At 38.5% G+C, this 22,738-nt stretch overlaps 1 protein-coding gene across 2 annotated transcripts; it reads right to left on the minus strand.

Annotated features, from left to right (window-relative positions):
* Window positions 1-6,745: 6,745 nt before the first annotated feature.
* On the minus strand, window positions 6,746-19,943 carry VGLL2 (vestigial like family member 2). Of its 2 annotated transcripts, none has more exons than XM_018563664.1 (4): window positions 19,775-19,943; window positions 14,712-15,024; window positions 9,793-10,314; window positions 6,746-6,966 (listed from the first exon to the last, which is right to left on the minus strand). In XM_018563664.1, exons 1-4 carry the CDS (start codon window positions 19,853-19,855, stop codon window positions 6,926-6,928), a joined length of 957 nt encoding a protein of 318 aa, XP_018419166.1. In that variant the 5' UTR covers window positions 19,856-19,943; the 3' UTR covers window positions 6,746-6,925. The 2 variants fall into 2 exon arrangements, with proteins under 2 accessions (XP_018419166.1, XP_018419157.1); XM_018563655.1 differs by lacking the exon at window positions 6,746-6,966 and adding an exon at window positions 7,078-7,121.
* Window positions 19,944-22,738: the final 2,795 nt, after the last annotated feature.

Below are 22,738 nucleotides of genomic sequence, written 5' to 3' on the forward strand. Positions count from 1 at the left end.
AAGCACAGATGCTGAGGTCAGCAAATTCGACTACGTCAGCGTTCTCGACAGAACACCTGTATCTGCGTTTAGTATCAGGACATTTTCACAAGAGTGAGTACTCGTGAAAATGCCCAGTATTGGCACTGGTGCATCCCTACTAAAAATATAATGCACTGCTGGGACTTGTAGTCCTGCATAGTTGGTGCTATTCTGCATTGTTGAAACGTTTGTACTTTGAGGTGAAAATTTTCTTTCAAATGGTGTAGATTCACATGATTCAGAGTGAGGCATTGCTCTGTTTATTCTGTACTTTAAATTATTGAATTATGGCAGGAATATGACGTCACTATGACATCACGGGAAGTGGGGTTTGGGCTTTTTTTAAATATTTTTTTGCACTGGCTGTATGTGTATTTAAGTACAACTGCTTTACATCATTTATCATATGTGCCTGATGATGGGACCCGAGGTGGCCCCCTAAACCTTTTCTGTGACAAGATGTCCATGCATCAATAAAGATGATTTTGGGCACTCTATTCTGGTGTGCTGGTGATATACTATATCTATTTGGACTTTAGCTGCGCCATCCGCAGTCACTTTAGCACCCATCTACAAGGGGTATACTGGTAAGGAGTACAGTGGAATATCTATTGAACTTGGTATGTATATGGACAGATGAAGAATCTACATGAGCCAACGCATTGCACCCACAATCTACTGATCGCAGATACAATGCTTTACTGGCTCCTATGCAAAAAAATATTGAATGCACAATTTTTCTATCATGGAGAACATTGCATTTAATATTTTTTTTTCAAAAAGTGGACTTTACTTTTAACCCCTTCGTGACTGACGACGTACAGTGTACGTCGCCAGCATCGGGGCTGTTTAAACAAACCAGTGCTGGGACAATACTGCCTGTCATTGTTGACCTCTCCTTCTGAAAATGCTAGTGTCCTGGTTATCATAGTGATCTATTACATGACATACTGTAGTTTATGAGTTGCTGAGCTTGATTTACTAAAGGATTAGAGGCTGTAAACTTAGTTTAGTAAATAAAGTGAAGACGCGTTCACTTCAAATATCTCCAGTTGTCGGCAGGATAAAAAGGAAAAAAAACGATTTTTTTCTTGCAGCTGATTAAATGACTCTGAAGTGAACACAGCTTCAATTCATTCACTTAGCTAAGTGAACATTCACTTTATAAAGCGAATATGCTCTGTTCCAGGGATAGCCTCCAGCTGTGGTGAAACTACAAATCCCATCTTTAGGGATGAGCTCCAGACCCGAACGGAGTTCCTCCCAAGCATGTGTAGTGATGTAATTGACCTTATATGGCTGCAAGTCTATATTTGGTAAATTACATTTAACTTATATGAAAACAAATGCTTTGACTACAAAGTGACTCCAGCAGGGATTTTTAAGGTGCAGTAATTCAAACCAGTATATACAAAAATAGATGCAAATTTTATTTCATGCAGTTTCAAATATATCATAAAACAAACATTAAAAATGCCACAGTAGATATAAATCAGCACAATTGCATGCATGCCGGATAACCTTACCAATATACAGAGTCCAAGGTATACAATACCGTGAAAGGTTATCTGATCATAGGAGATGTAGAAGTCCAAAAAAGATGGAGACTTGGCTTGGTTCTATATCACAAGGATAAGTGATGCGTTTCGCAGAGAAAAATCTTTATTGTGCTTGATAGTTTGTGATGATATCTAGGACCACAGTATCTTCCATCTACACCTTACGTCCGCATCCAGGCAATAAGCACTGTCTAACCTGGGGACAACAGGGGATCCCAGGAGGCCTTCAGATGGTCTCAGAACTGGTATTCATATCGTCAGGGGGTGAGGAACATTGGAGCCTACGGTCAGGACAAAAGATGGAAGGTACTGTGCTCCTAGATACATATACAAACTATCAAGCACAATAAAGTCTGATGAAGCAGATTTTACTCTATGAAACGCATCACTTACCCTTGCGATATGGCACCACGTCAAGTCTCCATATTTATTGGACATCTACATCTCCTATGATCAGAGAACCTTTCATGATCTGGCATGGATGCAATTGCGCTAGGGGTGCACCGCTACTGTTTTTCCGGTATCGAGTACCGATATTTTTTTTCCGGTACTCGCCGATACGAATACCGATGCCGGAAGTCCCATTAAGGAAGCGTGTAATGACTCGCTGCCTGGCTTCCTGATTAGCCAGGAAGCCAGCTCCATGCTCCCATGAAGCCAGCTCCATTCTCCTGACTTCCTGATACTGGAAGTTCCGGTATCGGGATGAGTACTCGCCCAAATACTCGGTATCTAGGTACTAGTATTGGTATCGGTGCATTCCTAAATTATGCTGATTTATATCTATTGGGGCATTTTTAGTGTTTGTTTTTTATGATATATTTTAAATTATATATACATTCAGTATATATTATTTATTTTAGTATCTACTGTTTTACATTGATGTGCTGCACCTTAAATATCCCTGCTAGAGTCACTTTGTAGTCAAAGCATTTGTTTTCAATGTATTCAGTTTGCGATGTGGTGTAGTGTGACCAAAGTGTCTATAGTGCAGGTGTGATTGTTAGAGATTTACCTAATAGGGCAATGTGGCCTTACAGGGTAAATGATGTCAGCACATGCATGCCGACCCTTTGTTCACACGCAGCTGCAGGGCAGAAAATGCCCAGCCTGCAGCTAATTGGGTTAAAGTCCATGGCAAGTCATGCCTTTTGTCTCTTAAGGTGCCCATACACCTTACAATTATCTGCAGATTGTCTGTGGTCAGATGGAAAAAGTGCAACAGATTGGCCCAGGTGGAGATTCCTCCATCCACACAGTTAAGTGTAGATGGAGGAATCTGATGCACCTTTTCCATCTGACCACAGAAAATCTGCAGATAATTGTAAGGTGTATGGCCAGCTTTAGAGTCTTACAAAGGCTTATGGAGTTTTCAGTTTCACCACAAATGGAGGCCTGAAGTTTGGCAACCCGTGCTCTATTCCTTTAGTAAATCAGCTTCATTGCATTCATGCCGATTTCACTTGCTGCATGCTTGTTCAGGTGCCATGATTGAAAAAACATTGAAGCCAAACACAGCCATGCAAATATCATTTTTAGAGGCACAGCATACATATTTTTTGCAGTACAGATTTCCATTAACTTAACCAAATGGTTTCACACCCTAACTATGCACATTTATTGTATCGGAAATAATGTTTTCAGTGCTATTTGTGGGTTTTTTGAAGAGGAACTTTTTGCTCCTTTGAAATTAAATTGTGTGTTGCCGTTCATCCGAGAAATTGGTTACAGGTTTGTTGAGCGCTGTCCTATGTGTATGGGCACAATAGATAGGAGCAGTGAATGACGGTTACTGTGCAGTAGGAAACAAATCCTGTATATGTATTAAAGAAATATCACTGCTCCATGTATATATAATTACAAACTATGTGCATAAACAAAGTATTAAAACCGATAACACATGTTGGCAAGATTATTTGCATTACATTAACATATTGCATATATTTTAAAATAAAAGTATTCCTGCAACACAAATGATAATTGTGGTCAACTTTAATAGCACTCTGTACATAAATATATACGATAAGTTGTTGAAAGGTTGGGTTTGCTTAAAGTGAAACTCCAGCCAAAGCTGTTTTTACATGGTTTTGGACATCTTGGGGAATACTTAGAATCCCTTCTAGGTTTTTGATGCCATCTCTGTCCTCAGTGGGGACATTTATGGTCACTATTTGTCCTGGTGACTGTTGTCAATGAGAAAATAAGGGAGGGGAAGAGGGGATATCTTCCAGTGTGAATACATGTATACAATTATTATTTTATTTGGGAGGGTTTAGATATACTTTAACCTTTAATGACTCCACAAATAAAAAATAAGCTTTATGTGGAGTGATGTCCATTGACTATGTAGTATTTAGGTTCACTGCACTCTGGACTTCTGGAAAAAATCATAAAACCCTGCACAACATAATTCAAATAGAAGCCATAGAGCGTTTGTAGTATGTTCAGCAGGCAATCTACTAATGTACACTGTATCCGCTGATGTAATTCTTCACACTTCTCCGGGTTTTTAATTCACAGTATTACAAGACCAGGAGCCTAGACATACTGAAAAGTGCTGGCATAGTGTTACATATAAATTAAACAGTATGTTAATTTAATCTGTCCATCGTGTATTATTAGACACTCCTTCACCAAAATTACCTGGACAAGGAAGGCAAAGGTATCGAGTATCTGAGCAATAAATCATGAAGCGGTTGCTCCCTTGAAATATTTCTGGGCATGCACACATCTCACCCAGGCAGATGCTTGAATGTAATAACAACATTTATCCATCTTGACAACTATATGCACAGCCAGAAGTTTTAAAATAGTTATGGAAAGAATGAGGTCTTATTGCATGTTCTATACCCAGATGAACTTATCAACCAGCCTTGACTGCTGAAAATTGAAAGGTGATTAAGGTTGGACCTAAACTCCAAGGCAGGCATTAGGGTAAGTGGAGGAAGGTAGGTAAAGGTTGAAAAGTCTGCATAAACATAGCAATCCTCTGTGAACTACTCCTTTGTAGATGTAGTGCAGTGAGTGAATGTTCTAACCTTAGTGAATGAAGTAAGTTACTGGTAAAATCACCAGGTGAAAATATAGGAAACGAAAGTCTGAAAAGGGAAACTAATGCCGCCATCACACCTAAGGACTGGTAAACTGCAATATATTAAAGTTTTGGTTTAACCATGCTAACATGACTCTTACAAGCTCTGCACTGTGTACTGCAGTCTCAGAACAGACTTAATTTACTTTCTAATGTCAAGGCTACCGTGAGGTTTCAGGTCATTTGACCCAGAACAAGAACACTGCAGTATCTGTTTATTATCTTTATTATAACTGAAAGCTGTGTCTATGCAGACTTTACAAAACCTGCTCCCTATTATCTTCGTATGATTGACCAAAATGATGAAATGTATTAAATCCCTATATACAATCAGGCAGTCCTTTGCACTCCATATTTGTTGGTAAATCTAGAGGGGATTGTATAATCAGATTGCAACATTCATAGCCAACCTAAATCTGGCTAAATACAAATGAGGAAAATCAAGTTTCAGCCAGGGCTGTTTAACTGCATATTTAGCTATTTGCCTTGAGTCCAGTGTTAAGGGAAAAGACTAATACTAACATAGTGCGGCGTGAGGCAAACTATAGATCCAGTGCTGGCAAGCCTGTGTGTGTTGGGGCTCAAACACCAAACTTGGGCATAGTAGAGTCTCCTGGTACTGATCTTGAGTAGCTATAGAGTGACTTTAAATAAAAAAGAAGCTTGATAGTCTTCTTCGTGCTTAAACATAAAAATGGCCAATAAAGAAAGCAAATAAACGAAAGGTTCAACACACCTAATGGCAAGCTATTCTCTCTTTTTCATAGGTGAACCATGACTTATTTGCTAATATTATCTTATGCTAAGACTGTATGGTGAATTATACTTTATATGGGTGTTGAATAGTTTGAATAGTAGCTGCTCCCCATAGCAAGGAATAAGAGTAAAAGTGTTAATAGGTTTTAGATGGTGATTTTAACTACTAAGAGCTCCTGATTTCATGCAGCATTTATATTACGGGGCCTAAAATGCTATTAGAAAACGTCAAATTGGCTGATTTTCAAATTTTTTGTTCAGAAAAAAACAAAGCAGACATGATTCCTTATCCTTCACAATAGTCCACAACATTATGCTTTAACATGCGAGAATCACTTTGAATATGCACAGGCCGATTTATGAAACCTTGGACAAAGAAAGCCAAAGCAAAAATGAAGGTGTTGCTCAGCAACCAATCAAATGTAATGTTTCATTTCGAATATGAACTTTAATTGCAACCACTTCAGATTTGTTCCAGTGTTCTTGGCCTCCATTTTCACAAATCAGTTATGCGATTTAGGTTGTTGTCTTTTCTACTCATAATGTTAACCTGCAAAGTTGTTTAGTCATTTTTACTGCTTTCCAAAAAGAAAGAAAAAATATTTTGGTTAGCTTATCAACGCATAAGGACATGAAAATATTTTAATGCAGAATCCCTACAATTAAATACATCTCTCACAGTTTTTCAAACAAATTAAAGTGACAGGATGACAGCAACTTTTACACACACTGAAGAGATCAATTGTCCACACTGAAATGTGCTTCTGCAAAGTATCTCCTTTCACCTGCTGCAGTTGTTCCATCCATGTAGAGGCTGTCAGTTTTCTAAAGCGTTTCTTCTTTCATCATAAAATTCTCCTTGTAAAAAAAAAAAAATCAGATGCAATTGTTGGGCTAAACCCTGAGAAGTGCCACCTTGCTTGTCATATTTCTGGAGTTTGAACAGTTGTCCATCTAACAGCTGCATTTCTATAAGCTTTGGGCAGGTGGCCCTGGAAAATTCTTGCCACTCACAGCAGACTGGATTGTATGTCCACAAATGGGCTTTTAGTCCACCGAAGATTATTCGTTTCCTTTGTTACCATTGTCTGTATGTGTGTTTGGTGTGCTTTTTTGTCTGTGCGGTCAGAAAAGGAATACTACAAATACACTGGATCTTTGTTCACAGGCAGCTTGGTTTGGAAAGTACATTTTGACATAGGCATAAAAAATATTCACAACAAAAAACAGTCTTTTTCTTTTCCTCATAAGAAAACAACTGGATTTATATTAATATATAATTATATCTATTTATATTTTTTGGTGGCACCAATTATTTTGTTGAACACATCTTAAATAAAAATACAAGTCTCTGAGCAAGGAGGAAATAAGTATGTCTCCTCTCACTTGGCCTGTAGAGAAGAGTCCTGTTCCCATCCTCTTGTTGCAGTCTTAGTGCCGGGGCACATGTGTTTCTGGACCTTGATGTATAAGGTTTGGTTCAGAGTCTTTGAGAAGATCAGCTCAGGAGAGGTCCTCCGCAGAAGGTGTAGCGTCGAGCTGAAAACCAAGATTACAAGTCGTTACCACCAAACCAAAGCAACTCCATGTCAGCTCAGAAAGCCACCAAATTCTACAAGGAGGAGAGGATCTGCAGAGGGGCAACAAGTTTTAAAACCAGTACAGATCCTTGCTTTTATCCAGAGGCTGTAAACCTGGGAATTGAGGAGGCAGAGAAGGAGAATGAGGTAGAAAGAGGTGTATGAGAAGATGAGAGCGATACAGATACAAGCTGTTTAAGCATAGGGTGAAACAAAAGCAAGCACCAGCACTGTTTTGAGAAACATGTATGCTGTGATAATTAGTAGAAAATGTTTGAATTATTAGAGACACTTTTGATAAAAGCAGCCCAGATAAAAAGCTTAGGTCAAAGATTACTGCACTAAATAATAGTAAATAGCCCCTTCTATTAAATATTGAAAGCATGCAGTGCAAGCTACTATTTTATGGATTGGAATATTGAATTTGAGAATGCAGTTTAACAATTTACTGGGTTTCAAGATCAAGAACATTATGAACATTCTAGATGATGTCATTTATAATTCTCAGCTTAAGCTCTAAAATGCACAAAATGTATCTTATTCACCAATTCTCTTTATTTTATTTATCAACTACTGATTCATAGCAGGTTTGTGACTACTATGTGCTATAACATGAACAAAATGGAACTCTCTTCTGGAAAAACCAAGGTACACCAAGGTTGAAAAATTATATTTTGTTTTTAATGTCCTTCCCTCTAAAGATAACTGTAAAGTTCTACATTTGACAAAATATTTAGTTAAAGATCACAGCATACATTCTGCTCGTAATAGGGGCATGGAATATAGCTCCTACCTGACAAAATACCATTATCCAAAAGCCTTGAACATGTACAGGATGAATTACTAAAGCTCTTTTAAACTCACCCAGTGTGACGTGTGCAAATAGAACCAAAATGTGCTACTCCAGAAGAAAAGGAAATACTTTAGTTTATCTCCCCTAAAGCTCTTTCTTGATATTATGTTGGCATAGCCATTTAATCTATTGAATATATGAGTATATTTCTCGGGTTAAAAAAAGGTCACCAGTGCATATCACTCCTTTTTAACGCTGTGATATCCTTTTCATTCATTTTCTTTACTATGCTCACACTATCACCTATATGACTACTTTATGCACAGTCAGATTGTTGTGTCTGAAGCAGTCAGCCTCTGACACCTATGGAGCATTCAAGATATAAACTCTCTTAAAAAGAGACAGGAAAATAAATACATGAAGAGTCACCCGAGTTAAAAATATTCAGATGCTAGAAACTGCTATTGTTATATCGTCATATGATACAGGTGTCATCTGCTCTTCATGATTACTCCCTTGCGACTTGACAAAATCTGTGCTCTGTAAATAATCTATTTATTGTTGTAATCTAAAAAAAAAGAATTTAGCCTACCACCCCATATATAGTCTGAACTGATCAACTAATCAAATCTTTACTCAAATAGCAAGTGAAAATATCTCTTAAAAGCCAACTAGGGCTCAGGAAAAGAAGAGGAATGTTTTGCACGGACAACATGAAAGGAAAGCACAAACACTTAAAAACAATTCAAAAGAAAGAAGACTGAGAAGTCAACTAGCACTCGAAGATACACCTTCTGAAATAGTGGCATTGCCTTTGTAAGTCTTCTAGTGTCCTTGCTTTTTGGATTGGTTGCTTGCTTTATATACATAGAAAGAAAACATTTCCTTTAATTGTAGAAAGAGTTGAGCTTAATCTTGCTACGTTTAGCTAAACTCTATTAAGGAGATAGTGAGTAGCCAGAAATACAGCTTAATTAATTTTTAACATACTTTAGGTTAATGCTTACAAACCTTTAGCTTGACTGCTTATGTATAATAGGACTTGATATCTGTTGACCAGCATGTTATTAGGCATTACCATCCACTAACATATAGAAGAATTTTGTTTTATTGCCTAACCTACAGCAGGAATTCATGAGTAGTATTTAGTGTATTAGTGGACATCCCATCTGGTCTTGAATACATGGGAAGACTAACAGTCAGGTGGCATGTTTGTTACAGGTCTACCTCCTTGGTGGTAAATGTGTAGCACTATTACTTAAATAGTGGGTAGTATTTAAAATAGTCATCAAATTTTTTAGCAGCAAGTACACTTAGCAGATGGCAGTGCATAACAAAAACTACAAACTAATGGCTAGTGTGTATGACAGAACTGCTGTTTATTGTGGAACTAGGCTGTGAAACTGGTGGCCTGTGTGTAGCATTTCCATGAAGCAAAAGTATACATGAAGAATCTGTCTAGGGAATCTTGTGCCACGAGGCCACTGAACTCATGGTTGGTGTGCAAGTCCATACTTGTGGACCAAACAAAATGGTGTGCTGACAACAGTCACATAAACTGTTGCAGGACTACTGAGTATGATTTAAATATAGGGTAGGTTTACCACATGGGTTTCTGGTTTAGAGGCTTAATATCTTGTATAGAAAAAGTTTAAACTTTTCCAAACCTACTGGTGTGGCTGCAAATTTAAATGTACCCTAGTCCTCTCCACTCTATCTGGAAACTATGGTAATTGTGTACAGAATATAATTAATACCCCCACCCTAGCGCAACCTTTTACCATTTCTAGAACCCTCATGCCAGTTACTGGTGGTTGTCCTGCTCCAGTATTTAAATGATAACTGCCTACTGTCGTATTAACCATAGCAAAGAAACAGAAGGAAATGCAAGAAGGACCTAATGCTCTCACAGCATAGATGTTATTGCCACATGTGCCCCTTCTGCCATATCTAATTGTTGCAAATCAATTTGTATTTTCAAACACTGCTTACCTGCATCCACATTTAGGCTAAGGCTTTGTCCCATGTCTCCTGCTGGTCCTGGATATGGCCCAGGAGTTGTCCATGCAGAGGTTGTGGCTTCTCCCTTGCCTAAATCACACTGTGTTGCAGGAGGTGCTGAACCTGCAGGAGTGATCCTGTGGGGTCGGACTGATGCTGGAACAAGTAAAGAGCTGTAGCGAGGATCGAAGTGCGTACTATAAACTTCATGCATGCCAGGCCGTGGGTAACTTGAACCCTGACTGTTTATTGCTCCCCCAATTGAATATGGGTGGTGGTGGTGGTGATGGTGGTGGGCGTGGTGCCAGGGCTCAGGTGGACCCTGGTGTAGGTGACTATGTAGAGAAGCAGGGGAATAAGGATCTGCTCCGAAAGGAATTTCACTGTGAGGACCAGTAAGAGGGCTGGCTAAGCTGCTGCCCAGTGCTGAGGAAGCAGCAACTGCATTTGACTGGTAACTGCTGTTCCAAAAGGATGGAGGAAAGCTTCTTTGACTCATAGGGTAAGTTGCTTCTGTTAAAAGAGAAAAAAATTACATTTTCTTTAATAACCTTCATAATTAATTCCATTGCTATTATTACTCAAGATATGTTGAAAAATCCTACAGTTTGAAAAAAAAAAAGAAATGAGCTAGTGATGTTTTCATTGCATTTACATTTTGGAATTGATTTATAACAACTATAGAAATGGAATAACTAACCAAGACAACCAGATTTTAAATCTTTTAGGTGCCGATTGGATATGCAGATTTGATTGCTTTGGACATCAACTCCACTTTCCTCCAGCTTTTATAAATCTACTTTTGATATGGGATACTGTTTTACTGCTACCCAATGCACTGTAAATGTTGACATTTTAGAAACTTTAACAACAATAATAATTGTTCTTATGAATTATTATGAAACATGTCAAGCCTGATCCTGTGAAATGTCTGCCCATTCATCATTGCACAGAAGACTTGTTAGCTGTTAGATGATAGCCTTATAATCTTATATTTGAATTCATAGCTATTGTACAACCTCTCAATACTAAGCACAATTCCCACTAACATTGGAAAAAAACAATGTGAATCTAATTTTGAGCAATGCAAAACTAATGCTATGTGCAAAGAACGTAAAGTTAATTAACCAGCTGACCTGTGCTTCTTTTAAACATGACAACAGGTTAATATGGGCTTAAAAAAATCCTTCCCCTTAGTCTTTAGTTGGTTGGTTGGTTGGTTGGTTGGTTGGTTAAAGCAAAAATAGCCTTATATAGATACATATATAGTTAAATACATAACAAATGGCAGCCATAATATTTTTGTGAAATAGCTGTACTGGCCCAAACTTGGGTCATGTGGGTTTTGGCTTGGGCCTAAGTTCTGCTTGTACTTGGGCCAATACTCTGTTTATTATGGCAGATACTCCTTTTCAGATAGAGAGATATTCTCTCAGATACTGAATGCTAGAATGAGTGATGCAACTGTGTAAAGCCAACATCAGTACATGTATGATCTCTTCTATTTTACCCCATGAAATATCTAAATTCAATAAAGGCATTGGATGCATACATCTATTAGTGATCCGTCCACAGCATTGGCCACTCTTTGCAGGCTAGACTATTAGTGCCACAGGATCATTTCCTAAATGTTCTAACGTCAGTCAGATATTCAGACCACCATCTTATATCAATGTCAACCTTTACAGAGATATTCTTTACGAGACTCTTCACTGTGCCAGCATTTATTGATCACCCTTCTTAGCCCCATTTGTCTAGCTAGGTATAAAAAGGCCATCACAGTTTTTGTTGCACTTCTACAAAAGACATGAAAAATTAAACACACAATGTTTTCAGGGAAATCATTATTAAAATATACTGTAAATATGTTGGTCTTGGAAATTCAGTAAGCGATGTATGGAGAAAACACAAATTAATGTATCCATACTATGAAACCAAATAATGTTATCTGTGTTACTTTCATTTAAACATTTGCATGCAGTATACAGTATTAATAAAATCAGTTGAATTAACTATTTACTTTTAAAAGTATCCTAAAGACAGCAGTAATTAGTGAGATAATGTAATATCTTTGGGCCCTCATAATTTTAAACAGTTAGCTTGGAACCCATGTGACATGTACTTTGCCCAGTCCATTAAAATCCTTTGCCAAATGCAGTAAGATTAAAACACTATTGGTCTACTAAAAACTTCTGCATGAAGTTTGCATGTTCTCCCTGTGTTTTTTTAGGTTTCTACAGGTGCTTAGATTACCTCCCACAATAAACAAAGAAATTGGTAAGTATATTACCTTTCACCCTACTGTGTGTCTGTGTGCATGACTGTGGAAATAAGAGTGGTAGTTTTTCTGGTAGGGACTAATGTAAATGGTACTTTCCTGTAAAATGCTGACGAAAAAATTGTCCACTCTATGTACATGAGGGACATAAATACACAATAGCTGCTTTTTGTTGCTCTAAGTATATCAAGCAAACCTGTCACATGTGAGTCAACTTTAGTGTTGTAGAATAAAGACTTGAGACACTGCCGTAATTGTTTTTATTGTCTGAATTCAGGATTATACTTCCAAGCAGCCACCAATGGATAAATGGACATCATGGTATCTTGCATTTAATTATCCAACACTTTTGCAGAGAGCAGCCTATAAACCGAGAAGTGGTCTTTTTGACACTGCTATGCGACTGGACTGCTTACATGGTGGTGCCCACAGTGCAATTATATTTAAATTTTAACTTCACAATGGACACTGATATACTCAGCAGACACATCCTATGTATGTAAATAGTGACTGCTGGGAGTCCAAGTCTATTTGTGTTTATGACAGAGTCTTGCTAATGTGGGCACTCTAAGCATCTAACTTATAGGGTACCTAGTTGTCACATGCATTGTATTGACCTGACTTCAGAAAGTGAATGATACTTTGTTTTCTTCTGAAGAATAAGTGCTCAATTTTCAGACCTCTGTATTAAATAAACCCATATGAAGCTGATTTAGTAAAGGAGTCATTTTACACCAGCCTGTGCTCAGTTAAATAATTTCCGAGGAACATTCTATAAATTCCCCCAATATTACTGGATATTTGAAATGAACAAATGCTTTTTTAAACCAACCCCTGTATTAGAGTATGTTAATATGTAGTAGTTATTATGGTTATATGGTATTAGTTATCTGTATGATTGGGACATTCATTTTAGAAAGGCAAACGTAAATTGTATGCAATTGGCACATGAGCGTGTGATGACAAACTGAGCATAACTTTTAACTAAGGTGTGCTTGCATATCTCTGCATTCATTTTCCTACAAGGTCTAAGGACACAGTAATAGTTTATTTTGATCATGTGTCAATTGCCAAATTAATGAAGCTGTAGATAGAGGGTACCCATGGCTTTAGCATCAATCATTGATAGAGATTTACTAATGAAAAGACTTGCAGCTTGGCCTACTGTACTCCAGTGATAAGATAATGGGAAACAAATTGAGCAGCAGATGCCTGCACTACATATAAGCATGCACAATCATAGGATGCTATTATGCATGTTCATATGAGAAGCAGTATAAAAATGTTACTAGTTTAATCTTTCTGACTAGGTTAAGATCCATCTGGACATGCTCTGATGTGAATCCTTAAATATTCTCTGTAGAACAATGTATTATATGTTAAAATTAATGTACCGTATAACAATGCGAATAATATTATTGACAAACGCCAACAAAGCTTTTATTTAAACTCTTGAGTCACCAGCAGTTATTTGTATGACATATCACATTTTAAAGTTTTTTTTATATATATTTTTAATAGCTGTAGCTTGTTTCAGTTGTACTTTTCTTCTCTTACATTAAGACAGCATGCAAAGCATCATAGATTTAATCTGTCTTAGCGGACATCTTAGCTCTTCCAAATTCACTGAGGTCTTCCCTGCCATAAAAATGAATGTCCGGCATTTCTGTGCATGTTTGAAACCAGAGCACTAAGTATTCCTCCAAGACAGACATAACAAATGTGTTTTACTGGCTGTAAACTGTTTTGTCAGTCAAACTCATTTCGACAGTATCCAAGTTTGTTTCATTCAAATATTACAAATACTGTTAGAACTAATGACCTCTGAGTAGAAGCACTCATTTAAATATATAAGGTATATTATAATATAGGAGGAATAACATCTGATTTTAAGGACCATGTAAAGAAATGGTCTTCAAACCAAAAACAGCATCGCAGCAACTATGATATATCAACATCTGACATTTGTACACATATACTTCCTGGGTGACCTACAGGGTTTTGTTTACTCTTTTGAGAAGCACATATTCAAAACTTTAAGCATTTTTGCTCAAAAACAGACATGTGTGTCATATGTGGAAGACAGCTTGTATACTTATTATACATGCACACCTGTAATATAAAAAATGTGTTAGCTTAGAAGGACACTATTTTTATTCTTATAACTCTAAGCAGCTAATATAGTATTCATTAGATTATTATCTTTTTTTTATTTTGCATGTCTTATTATAGTTTTCTGCTCATTCAGGATGACAAGTGATAGGACAAACTATAAAATTTCTAGGGGGGTGCTTGAGTCAATGCTGCAAAAGTTTACTTTTTTAAACAGATTTAAATAAACCTTAATAAAAGGTGACCCTTATTAGCACCCCTGTCTGTGTTATGGCTTGTCCCAGCTCCTGTTTTTTGGTGGACAACTTGGTCTACATGTGGGGGAAAATATAAATGTATGTGAAATAAAAAAGGAATGTATTGAATTATATCAATACATATGAAGTGCATATAGTTATCAGGCTACAATATTTATTTTAGAAAGATGACATTGATACACCTGTTCATTTAAGACAGTGATAGGTTTGCACAATGCAATGGGGATATTTCAATAATCCTGGCACAGTGATGCTGCACTCACCCCTCCATGAGTTGGCACCCCTGGCAGTCTTGGCAGCAGCGCTGCTGGGGGAATAACTGCTGGGCAGGCTGAGAGCTCTGCTGAAGTGCTCATCCACCACTGAGCTGATATCTCCCTGGAAATAGGTGAACAGGACACATCTGGAGCTGATGTATTCGGCTTCTGGAGGGCTCTCCTTCTCCGGGCTGCACTCCTCTTCTTTAATATTGGCTGGGGTATGGCTGGAGAACGGACTGCCACTGCTGCCACTGCTACCGTTGCTGTTGCTGCCACTCTCCGGGGCTTCCTGCATCTTCGAATAAAAGGCTAGTTTCTGTGTAATATAAACAGACGACAACCATCAGCCTGACGAATGCCAAGCTTTAATTCATTAAGCACAGTGCAGATCGGGAGGGAGATATGCAGTATGTTCTGGAGGGGATTAGACAGCCCCTGTCCCATCAGCCACACATGCAGAATGACCCTGCGCAACAACAAGTCTCCTATGCTTGGAGCATTGACAGGCACACTTGTTATTGTCCATCTCCCATAGAAAAACAAATGTTCGCATCCTAGTAATCATCTCCCTAGTCCTTCACCAGCTCTGTGGATCTAGTGCCAAGAATCATTTGTCCCTCTAGTATCTGAGGCTCTATAGCTCATTACGCTGAAAAAAAGCCATCGACATTCTTGCCAGCTAGGGGGTTAATATCAAATGGATGCGAACCAACAGCTACACATGCTTGGCACCCAATGAGTTAATGTAAAATGGATGCGAACCAACAGCTACACATGCTTGGCAGCCAAGGAGTTAATATCAAATGGATGCGAACCAACACATACATTCTTGGCAACCAAGGGGTTACTGATCATTTCACATGTATGTCAACGAATAGTTACAGATTCTTGGCATCAAAGGGGGTTAACGTTAATATCACATTATCATACAGGACTATATAAACGTTCATGACAGAAAAGGAGTTTATAGTATATCATGTTAAGGTAAAGGCATTATTGTCAGCAAATTAGTTAATATCAAAGTTACATTTCTGTAAAGGAACATAGTGACATTATTAGCGGGTTGTTGGTACTATCGCATTATTATAAAGGTATCTGTAGACATTGCTGGCAGAAAACAGTTATTATATATAACAATCTCACAATAAGGTAAAGGAGTAGCTAGAGATTCTTGGAAGAAATGGATGAATATGATCAAATTAAAGCAAACGAATATCTATCTATCTATCTATCTATCTATCTATCTATCTATCTATCTATCTATCTATCTATCTATCTATCTATCTATGTCTTTCTTCCTGCTCTTTGTTCTAATTGTGTTCTATGCCGATGATATCTATCTAGTAATCTATGTTCGGCAGAATGTATTATATTTGATATATTATCATAATATTTTCTTAGCTCAAATACATCTATTTATAATACAATACATAAATAATGACAAGAGAATAGAAGCTAGTGTCGGAATTGCCGGTCATGTTACACATTTCCAGGTGAAGTTTGGCAAATACAAAGGAACTTCTCTAAAGCATCCTATAAGGTGCAGAGGAGAGCAAAGGGAGAGAGAGGGTGCACCTATAAGAATCAGAAGATGAATCAGGCTGTATGGTATAGAAAATGCACTATTTATAGTACAGAAGAGTGCAGAGAAATTGTATAATGCAGACAAGTCACACTATATAGTACAAAAGAGTGCAGAAAAATGATATAGTGCAAACAAGTCACACTATGTAGTACAGAAGAGTGCAGATAAATTATATAATGCAGACAAGTCACACTATATAGTACAGAAGAGTGCAGATAAATTATATCATGCAGACAAGTCACATTATAGGACAGAAGAGTGTAGAGAAATTATATAAAGCAGACAAGTCACATTATAGAACAGAAGAGTGTAGAGAAATTATATAATGCAGACAAGTTACATTATAGGACAGAAGAGTGTAGAGAAATTATACAAAGCAGACAAGTCACATTATAGAACAGAAGAGTGTAGAGAAATTATTTATTGCAGACAAGTCACATTATAGTACAGAAGAGTGCAGATAAATTATATAATGCAGACAAGTCACACTATATAGTACAGAAGAGTGCAAGGAAATTATACAATGCAGACAAATCACAGTATATAGTACAGGAGAGTGCAGATAAATTATATAATGCAAATAAGTCACACTATATAGCACAGAAGGGTGCAGAGAAATTAATTAGTGCAGACAAGTCACAGAAGAGTGCAGAGAAATTATATCGTGCAGACAAGCCACACTGCAGTGTTGAGAAATTATATAATGCAGACAAATCACAGTAGAAGAGTGCAGAGAAATTATATAGTGCAAACAAGTCACACTATATAGTACAGAAAAGTGCAGAGAATTCAAACAAGTCACACTAAACCGTACAGGAGAGTGCAGAGTAATTATATAATGCAGAAAAGTCACACTGTAATACAGAAGAGTGCAGAAAAATTATATAGTGCAGGCAAGTCACACTATAGGACAGAAAAGTGTAGAGAAATTAGGCTAAATGATACAAGTCACAGAAGGGTGCAGAGAAATGATATAGTGCAGGCAAGTCACACTATATGGTACAGAAGAGTGCAGAGAGATTATATAGTGCAGACAAGTCACACTATAGTACAGATGAATGCCGAGCAATTAGGCTACACGGTGCAATCGAGTCACACTATAGTGTACAGAAGAGTACACGCACACTAGTCACATTGAACAGTACAGAAGAGTCTACACCAGGCTGTAAAATACAGAGGTGCGCAGGGAAGACATATTCTGAAGTATGAAGGTGCATAGAAGTGCAGTTATATAGTACACCAAAATCACGCTTTGAAGTATATAAGAGTGCAGAGAAGTATAGTACACAGAAGCCACACTGTATAGAACAGAAGATAGAACAGGAGAGTCCAGAGACAGAAACGTCAGACTACATAGTACAGAAAAGACCCAAGAGAGCACCGAAGAGAGCAGAGACAGAGAAGTCATTCTACATTGTACAGAAAAGTCAGGTCTTATAATACAGAATAGCAGTCACGCAAAAAAGTATAAAAGAGTGTAGGGAAGCCATCCTATAGGAATATCCACAAGTCACGCTGCAAAGTGCAGACGAATGCAGAGATGTCAGGCTATAAAGTTCAGAAGAGTGAACAGAAGTTATTATAACATAAGGTGCAGATAATTGATCATACTGTAGAGAAGAATAAGCACACTATGAAGCACAGAAGCATACAAGCACAGACGCATACTATTCAACATACTATAATGCACAGAAGAGTGCAGCAAAGTGATACTGTAATGTAAAGAAAAGTGCAGATAAATGATCATACTTTAATGTACAGAAGAGTGCAAATAAGTAATGATATTATAATGTACAGAAGAGTGCAGATAGATGATCTATAATGTATAGAAGGGTGCAGATAAGCCTTTATACTATCATGTACAGAAGAGTGCAGATAAATAATCATACTATAATGCACAGAAGAGTACAGAAAAGTGATACTGCAATGTAAAGAAAAGTGCAGATAAATGATCATACTTTAAAGTATAAAGTACAGAAGAGTACAGATAAGTGATCATACTCTTAAGTACAGAAGAATGCAGAGAATTCAGCAAAGTATAAAGTACAGAAGAGTGCAGATAAGTGATCACACTATAAAGTACAGAAGAGTGCAGAGAATTCAGCACAGTAGAAAGTACAGAAGAGTACAGATAAGTGATCATACTCTTAAGTACAGAAGAATGCAGAGAATTCAGCAAAGTATAAAGTACAGAAGAGTGCAGATAAGTGATCACACTATAAAGTACAGAAGAGTGCAGAGAATTCAGCACAGTAGAAAGTACAGAAGAGTACAGATAAGTGATCATACTCTTAAGTACAGAAGAATGCAGAGAATTCAGCAAAGTATAAAGTACAGAAGAGTGCAGATAAGTGATCACACTATAAAGTACAGAAGAGTGCAGAGAATAGTATAAAGTACAGAAAAGTGCAGATAAGTGATCATACTCTAAAGTACAGAAGAGTGCAAAGAATATAGTATAAAGTACAGATGAGTGCAGATAAGTGATCATACTATAAAGCACAGAAGAGTGCAGATAATATAGCATAGTAAATACAGAAGAGTACAGATAAGTGATTATATGCTCTAAAGTACAGAAGAGTGCAGAGAATTCAGCTCAGTATAAAGTACAGAGGAGTGCAGATAAATAATAATACTATAAAGTACAGAAGAGATGTCCCGCCTGGAAGTGCATTAGACACCCTTAGCAGCCAGTGATGGGAATCTCCGGAGCGATTGGTTTCGCACACGAAGGGAACAATGGGAGATTGCAGGGTTGCTGGTGAATGTACAGACACGAGACTAGAACAGGTGCAGAGTGTGGGAATTGCAGATCCGCAGCAGCCTGAACACTCAGGATGGCCTCCACACCATGCACACACTGGGACAATATACGGGATTCCAGAGACTCAATGCCATCTTCTACCGAGCATGCATCATCATAACCACATGAAATGACTTGTACATACTGGATTCATAATTCATGCTTGATTTACAATTCATCACTTTTGCCTGATCATAGCAGCTATCTGGTCTCTCTGTAAATAGTCTGAAGCTGAGTGCGGAATGACATCTCCAGTTTAACCTGTGCTGATAGAAACAACAAAATGCAGTCCTATAAACACTCATTGCCTGGCTGTCTCTGAATTCAATACTTTCCGAGTCACTAACACAAAACAAACATGCACATTAGTAATTCAGAACTACTGATCTCCAGACTTGTTTCAGGTCAGTGTCCCAGAAAGTACCAAAGTCAGTGTCCCAGAAAGTACCAAAGTACCAAAATCAATACAGCAACCAGGCAAGGAGCATTTTCAGATGAGTGATCAGCAATAACCTTTCTATATTTTCTTAATATAGAGTAACAAACAGCATAAAAAAACTTTAAAGTTAGCCTGTAATATAAGCAGAATAAGATGATCACATATCATTCCATTCATCTATGATTCATAGTACTGTCTGAACCCCTACACAATCTTTGGACCATCATGGCAGAACGTACCTGGTGGTAAGGACTATAGGCTGTTGTAAAGTAAGGCTGAGGAGGACCATACACTTGGTACATTACATCCAAACAGCTCATGGCGAGACCACGTTGATTCTTTAATGCTTTTGTGAGTAATCTCTGATGATTTCGTGTATTTGTTCATTAAGGTCCAGGGTTGCAGGTAAAATCAGTGTCCTGATGTCAGAGTTCCTTAGAGTATGTAGTTGGTGGCTGAGCAGCAGCATGCGCGATCTACCTGGCAGCGCTGTCCCTCTTTTGCTGCTGTGTGCGATCCTTCTCACTGTGAAGGCAGGCTGATAACTCCAGCATCGGACTAGCTCTGTGCTACAGGCAGCCTGAGCCTAGCAGTGACTGGGGGGATTTAAATCTCACACACACGTCATTACGTTCCTTCTAGACTGGACTGGAGAAGGTGGATGAGAGGAGAAGGGAGGTCCAGGAGAGGTGGGAAAATAGGAAACCAATCACAGCCTTGTGTCATTGTGTCAGGGAGATGCTATTACTAGGCTTGTCCCTTTTTGTCACTGTACCTAGGAGGGGGAGTATTGTCTAATCCGTTCTTTATTTTCTACATTATTAAATGGCTGTTCTGTCTGTCTATCTATGCATCTATCTATTCATCTATACTGTATCTATCCCACAAATAAAGCTTTTTATTATTATTCTTTCTTTCTTTTTCTTTCTTTCTTTCTTTCTTTCTTTCTTTCTTTCTTTCTTTCTTTCTTTCTTTAAATGATATAAGGCAAACTTTGTTTTACAATGCATACATTAATTGTACAAAAAAGGATTGGTGGTGCGCAAGTCCTGTGGAGCACGGCTGGAGACGGCTCTGCACACATCGGCGGCAGCAGACGGTGGAGGCTGTCACCAGGGTGCTTATGAGGCTGAATTTCCCAGGTCCTTATACTGCCATTGTTATCTTGATATCTCTAAGGACCAGCCCCTGATGGTTCTTTCCAGCCTCCTCCATACAGAGAACACATGCCCCCCTGTTTCGCAGTACCTGTGCACACGCATTTGCGGATTACATTGTAAGGGGACCTCCCTCTCGCGATCAAGCGCCCCGCGGCACGAAACGCGTTGATTACACCAGCGCTAGTAGGGCACCTCCAATGAGCTCTGCAAGTACTGCACTACCATCCACCATTGAGTGTCTCCATTAGAGGTTTTGGACATTTCAGCTTATGGATGTGGCTTTCTTTATTGATTAAACCCTACTCTGTATCATGCTATAATTATTATATGATCATATCATTGCCTCATACATGGAGCCTAGTGGGTGTAAGGAGGTTCTCATTTAATCATGCACTGTTTTTATTCTTTCTATGTATCATATTGATGATTTTTAAACTTTCATATCAAATTAAAAATATATTTTTATACTTCATAGCTATTTGAATGCTCTTTGGTTCTTGTCGTTTGGTGCCCAAAACCCCAACTTTTTCTTCCTCCAATCTTTATTACACATTTGTGTAAGGTGTTCACTCACCTGTGCAGCCTCTGATATCCCAACCTGAAACCAACATATACATACACACATACGCCTGAGGACAACTGTGATATACATGATACAGACCTGAGGTGTGCCATGGTCCGGGGGGACAGTAATGCCAATAAGGGGGCATACTCCGTGTATAGAATGAATCTGAGTATGTGTGCGAGAGGGAAGGGAGGGAGGGTTCAGGCGAAAAGCGCACGTCCCTGTTGCCTCGGCCTGCCCTCTTTTGCTTACTTACTTATTACTTACTAGGCTTGTCCCTGTTGTTTTACTGACTCTACATTGGAAGGGATCGTTTTCTTTTGTTATCCCTATTTTATAGTACTATATTTACTACCCAATCAGTAGGCACATAGCTAAAATGTAAAAATTGCTCTGGTCTATAAGACAAATAAAGGTGTGGGTGTTGGACTGATTGATCAATGTAAGGTTTTGCACCTAGACTGTGTTACTGTACTGTATTGCCCTCCTATACGATAAATGGATTTTTCCTGGAAGATGGGGCTAGTGCAAAACTAGGGAATATTGTCTGTTAACATTTAAAATAGTATTAAACTGTTAAACATCTTTTCATTAATGTATCCAGATCAAACCAATATTCATTAACACAGTATTTATTTACATGTTTGCCAAGCACTTATCAGCCATCATATTTCCAAACAAGTGGCTTCAACTCTCTCAGCTGTGTTTCCCTGAACTTCCTGTGCAGTACAAGATCACAAGGGACAGCACAATCTCCAGCAGCTGTCCTTCTGTCTAGTCCAGTTTTTTTTAAAGTAAATTGTCCTCAATGTTTATGTCAAAATCCTTAGTTCTAGAGTTTAGAATGCATTACCTATACTAGGGATGCACCGATATATTGGCCGCCGAAACATATCGGCCGAAAATGGTGCTTTTGGCAAAATGCCGAATGTGCATTATTCTAGCCGGAATAGCGGTGCATCCGTTCTTTCTCTCCTCCCCCGCTGGGCGCTGCTTTATGTCCTAGCGGGCAGGAGAGAAACTGTCACTGGAGGCCGAGCGGTGCGGGAGGAGAGCACTGTGAGCGGCTGGCGTCTATCCTCCCTGCACCTCTCACCCTCCTGTCACAGATCAGTAGAGCGATGTGGGGGCGGAGACAGGCAGTGCTGTCACAGGGGGCTGAGCTCTCCTCGCGCACCGCCCAGTCTCCTCTGGCAGCCAATCCAGGATAGAGAGCGGCGGAGTGGGCGGAGACAGCTGTCATTGCTGTCAAAGGAGGCTGAGCTCTCCTCCTGCACCGCCCCGCCCAGCCTCCTGTGACAGCCGTCAGGATGGAGAGTGAGTACAAACACTCAGGGATCAGTGATCGCTGAGTGTTTGTAAATGATTGAGGATATAGTATGGTTACTGTGTCCTCAATTATGAATGAATGGGAAGTGATCTACATAACTTCCTGTTCATTCATGATTGTAGTTATAGTAAACATACTATATCCATAT

This window comes from Nanorana parkeri, unplaced genomic scaffold (assembly GCF_000935625.1).
Source record: "Nanorana parkeri isolate BGI_ZX_2015 unplaced genomic scaffold, ASM93562v1 scaffold22, whole genome shotgun sequence".
In the NCBI taxonomy this organism is placed as follows: Eukaryota; Metazoa; Chordata; class Amphibia; order Anura; family Dicroglossidae; genus Nanorana; species Nanorana parkeri.

Excerpts from the sequence above, each read along its gene's own strand:
- VGLL2 (XM_018563655.1), bottom strand. The coding sequence starts at position 19,855 with ATGAGCTGTTTGGATGTAATGTACCAAGTGTATGGTCCTCCTCAGCCT. Across the intron at positions 10,315-14,711 it reads GGGTGCCAACTCATGGAGGG|AAGCAACTTACCCTATGAGT; the intron begins GTGAGTGCAGCA and ends CTCTTTTAACAG. Across the intron at positions 7,122-9,792 it reads TAGCCTAAATGTGGATGCAG|GTTTACAGCCTCTGGATAAA; the intron begins GTAAGCAGTGTT and ends CTCAATTCCCAG.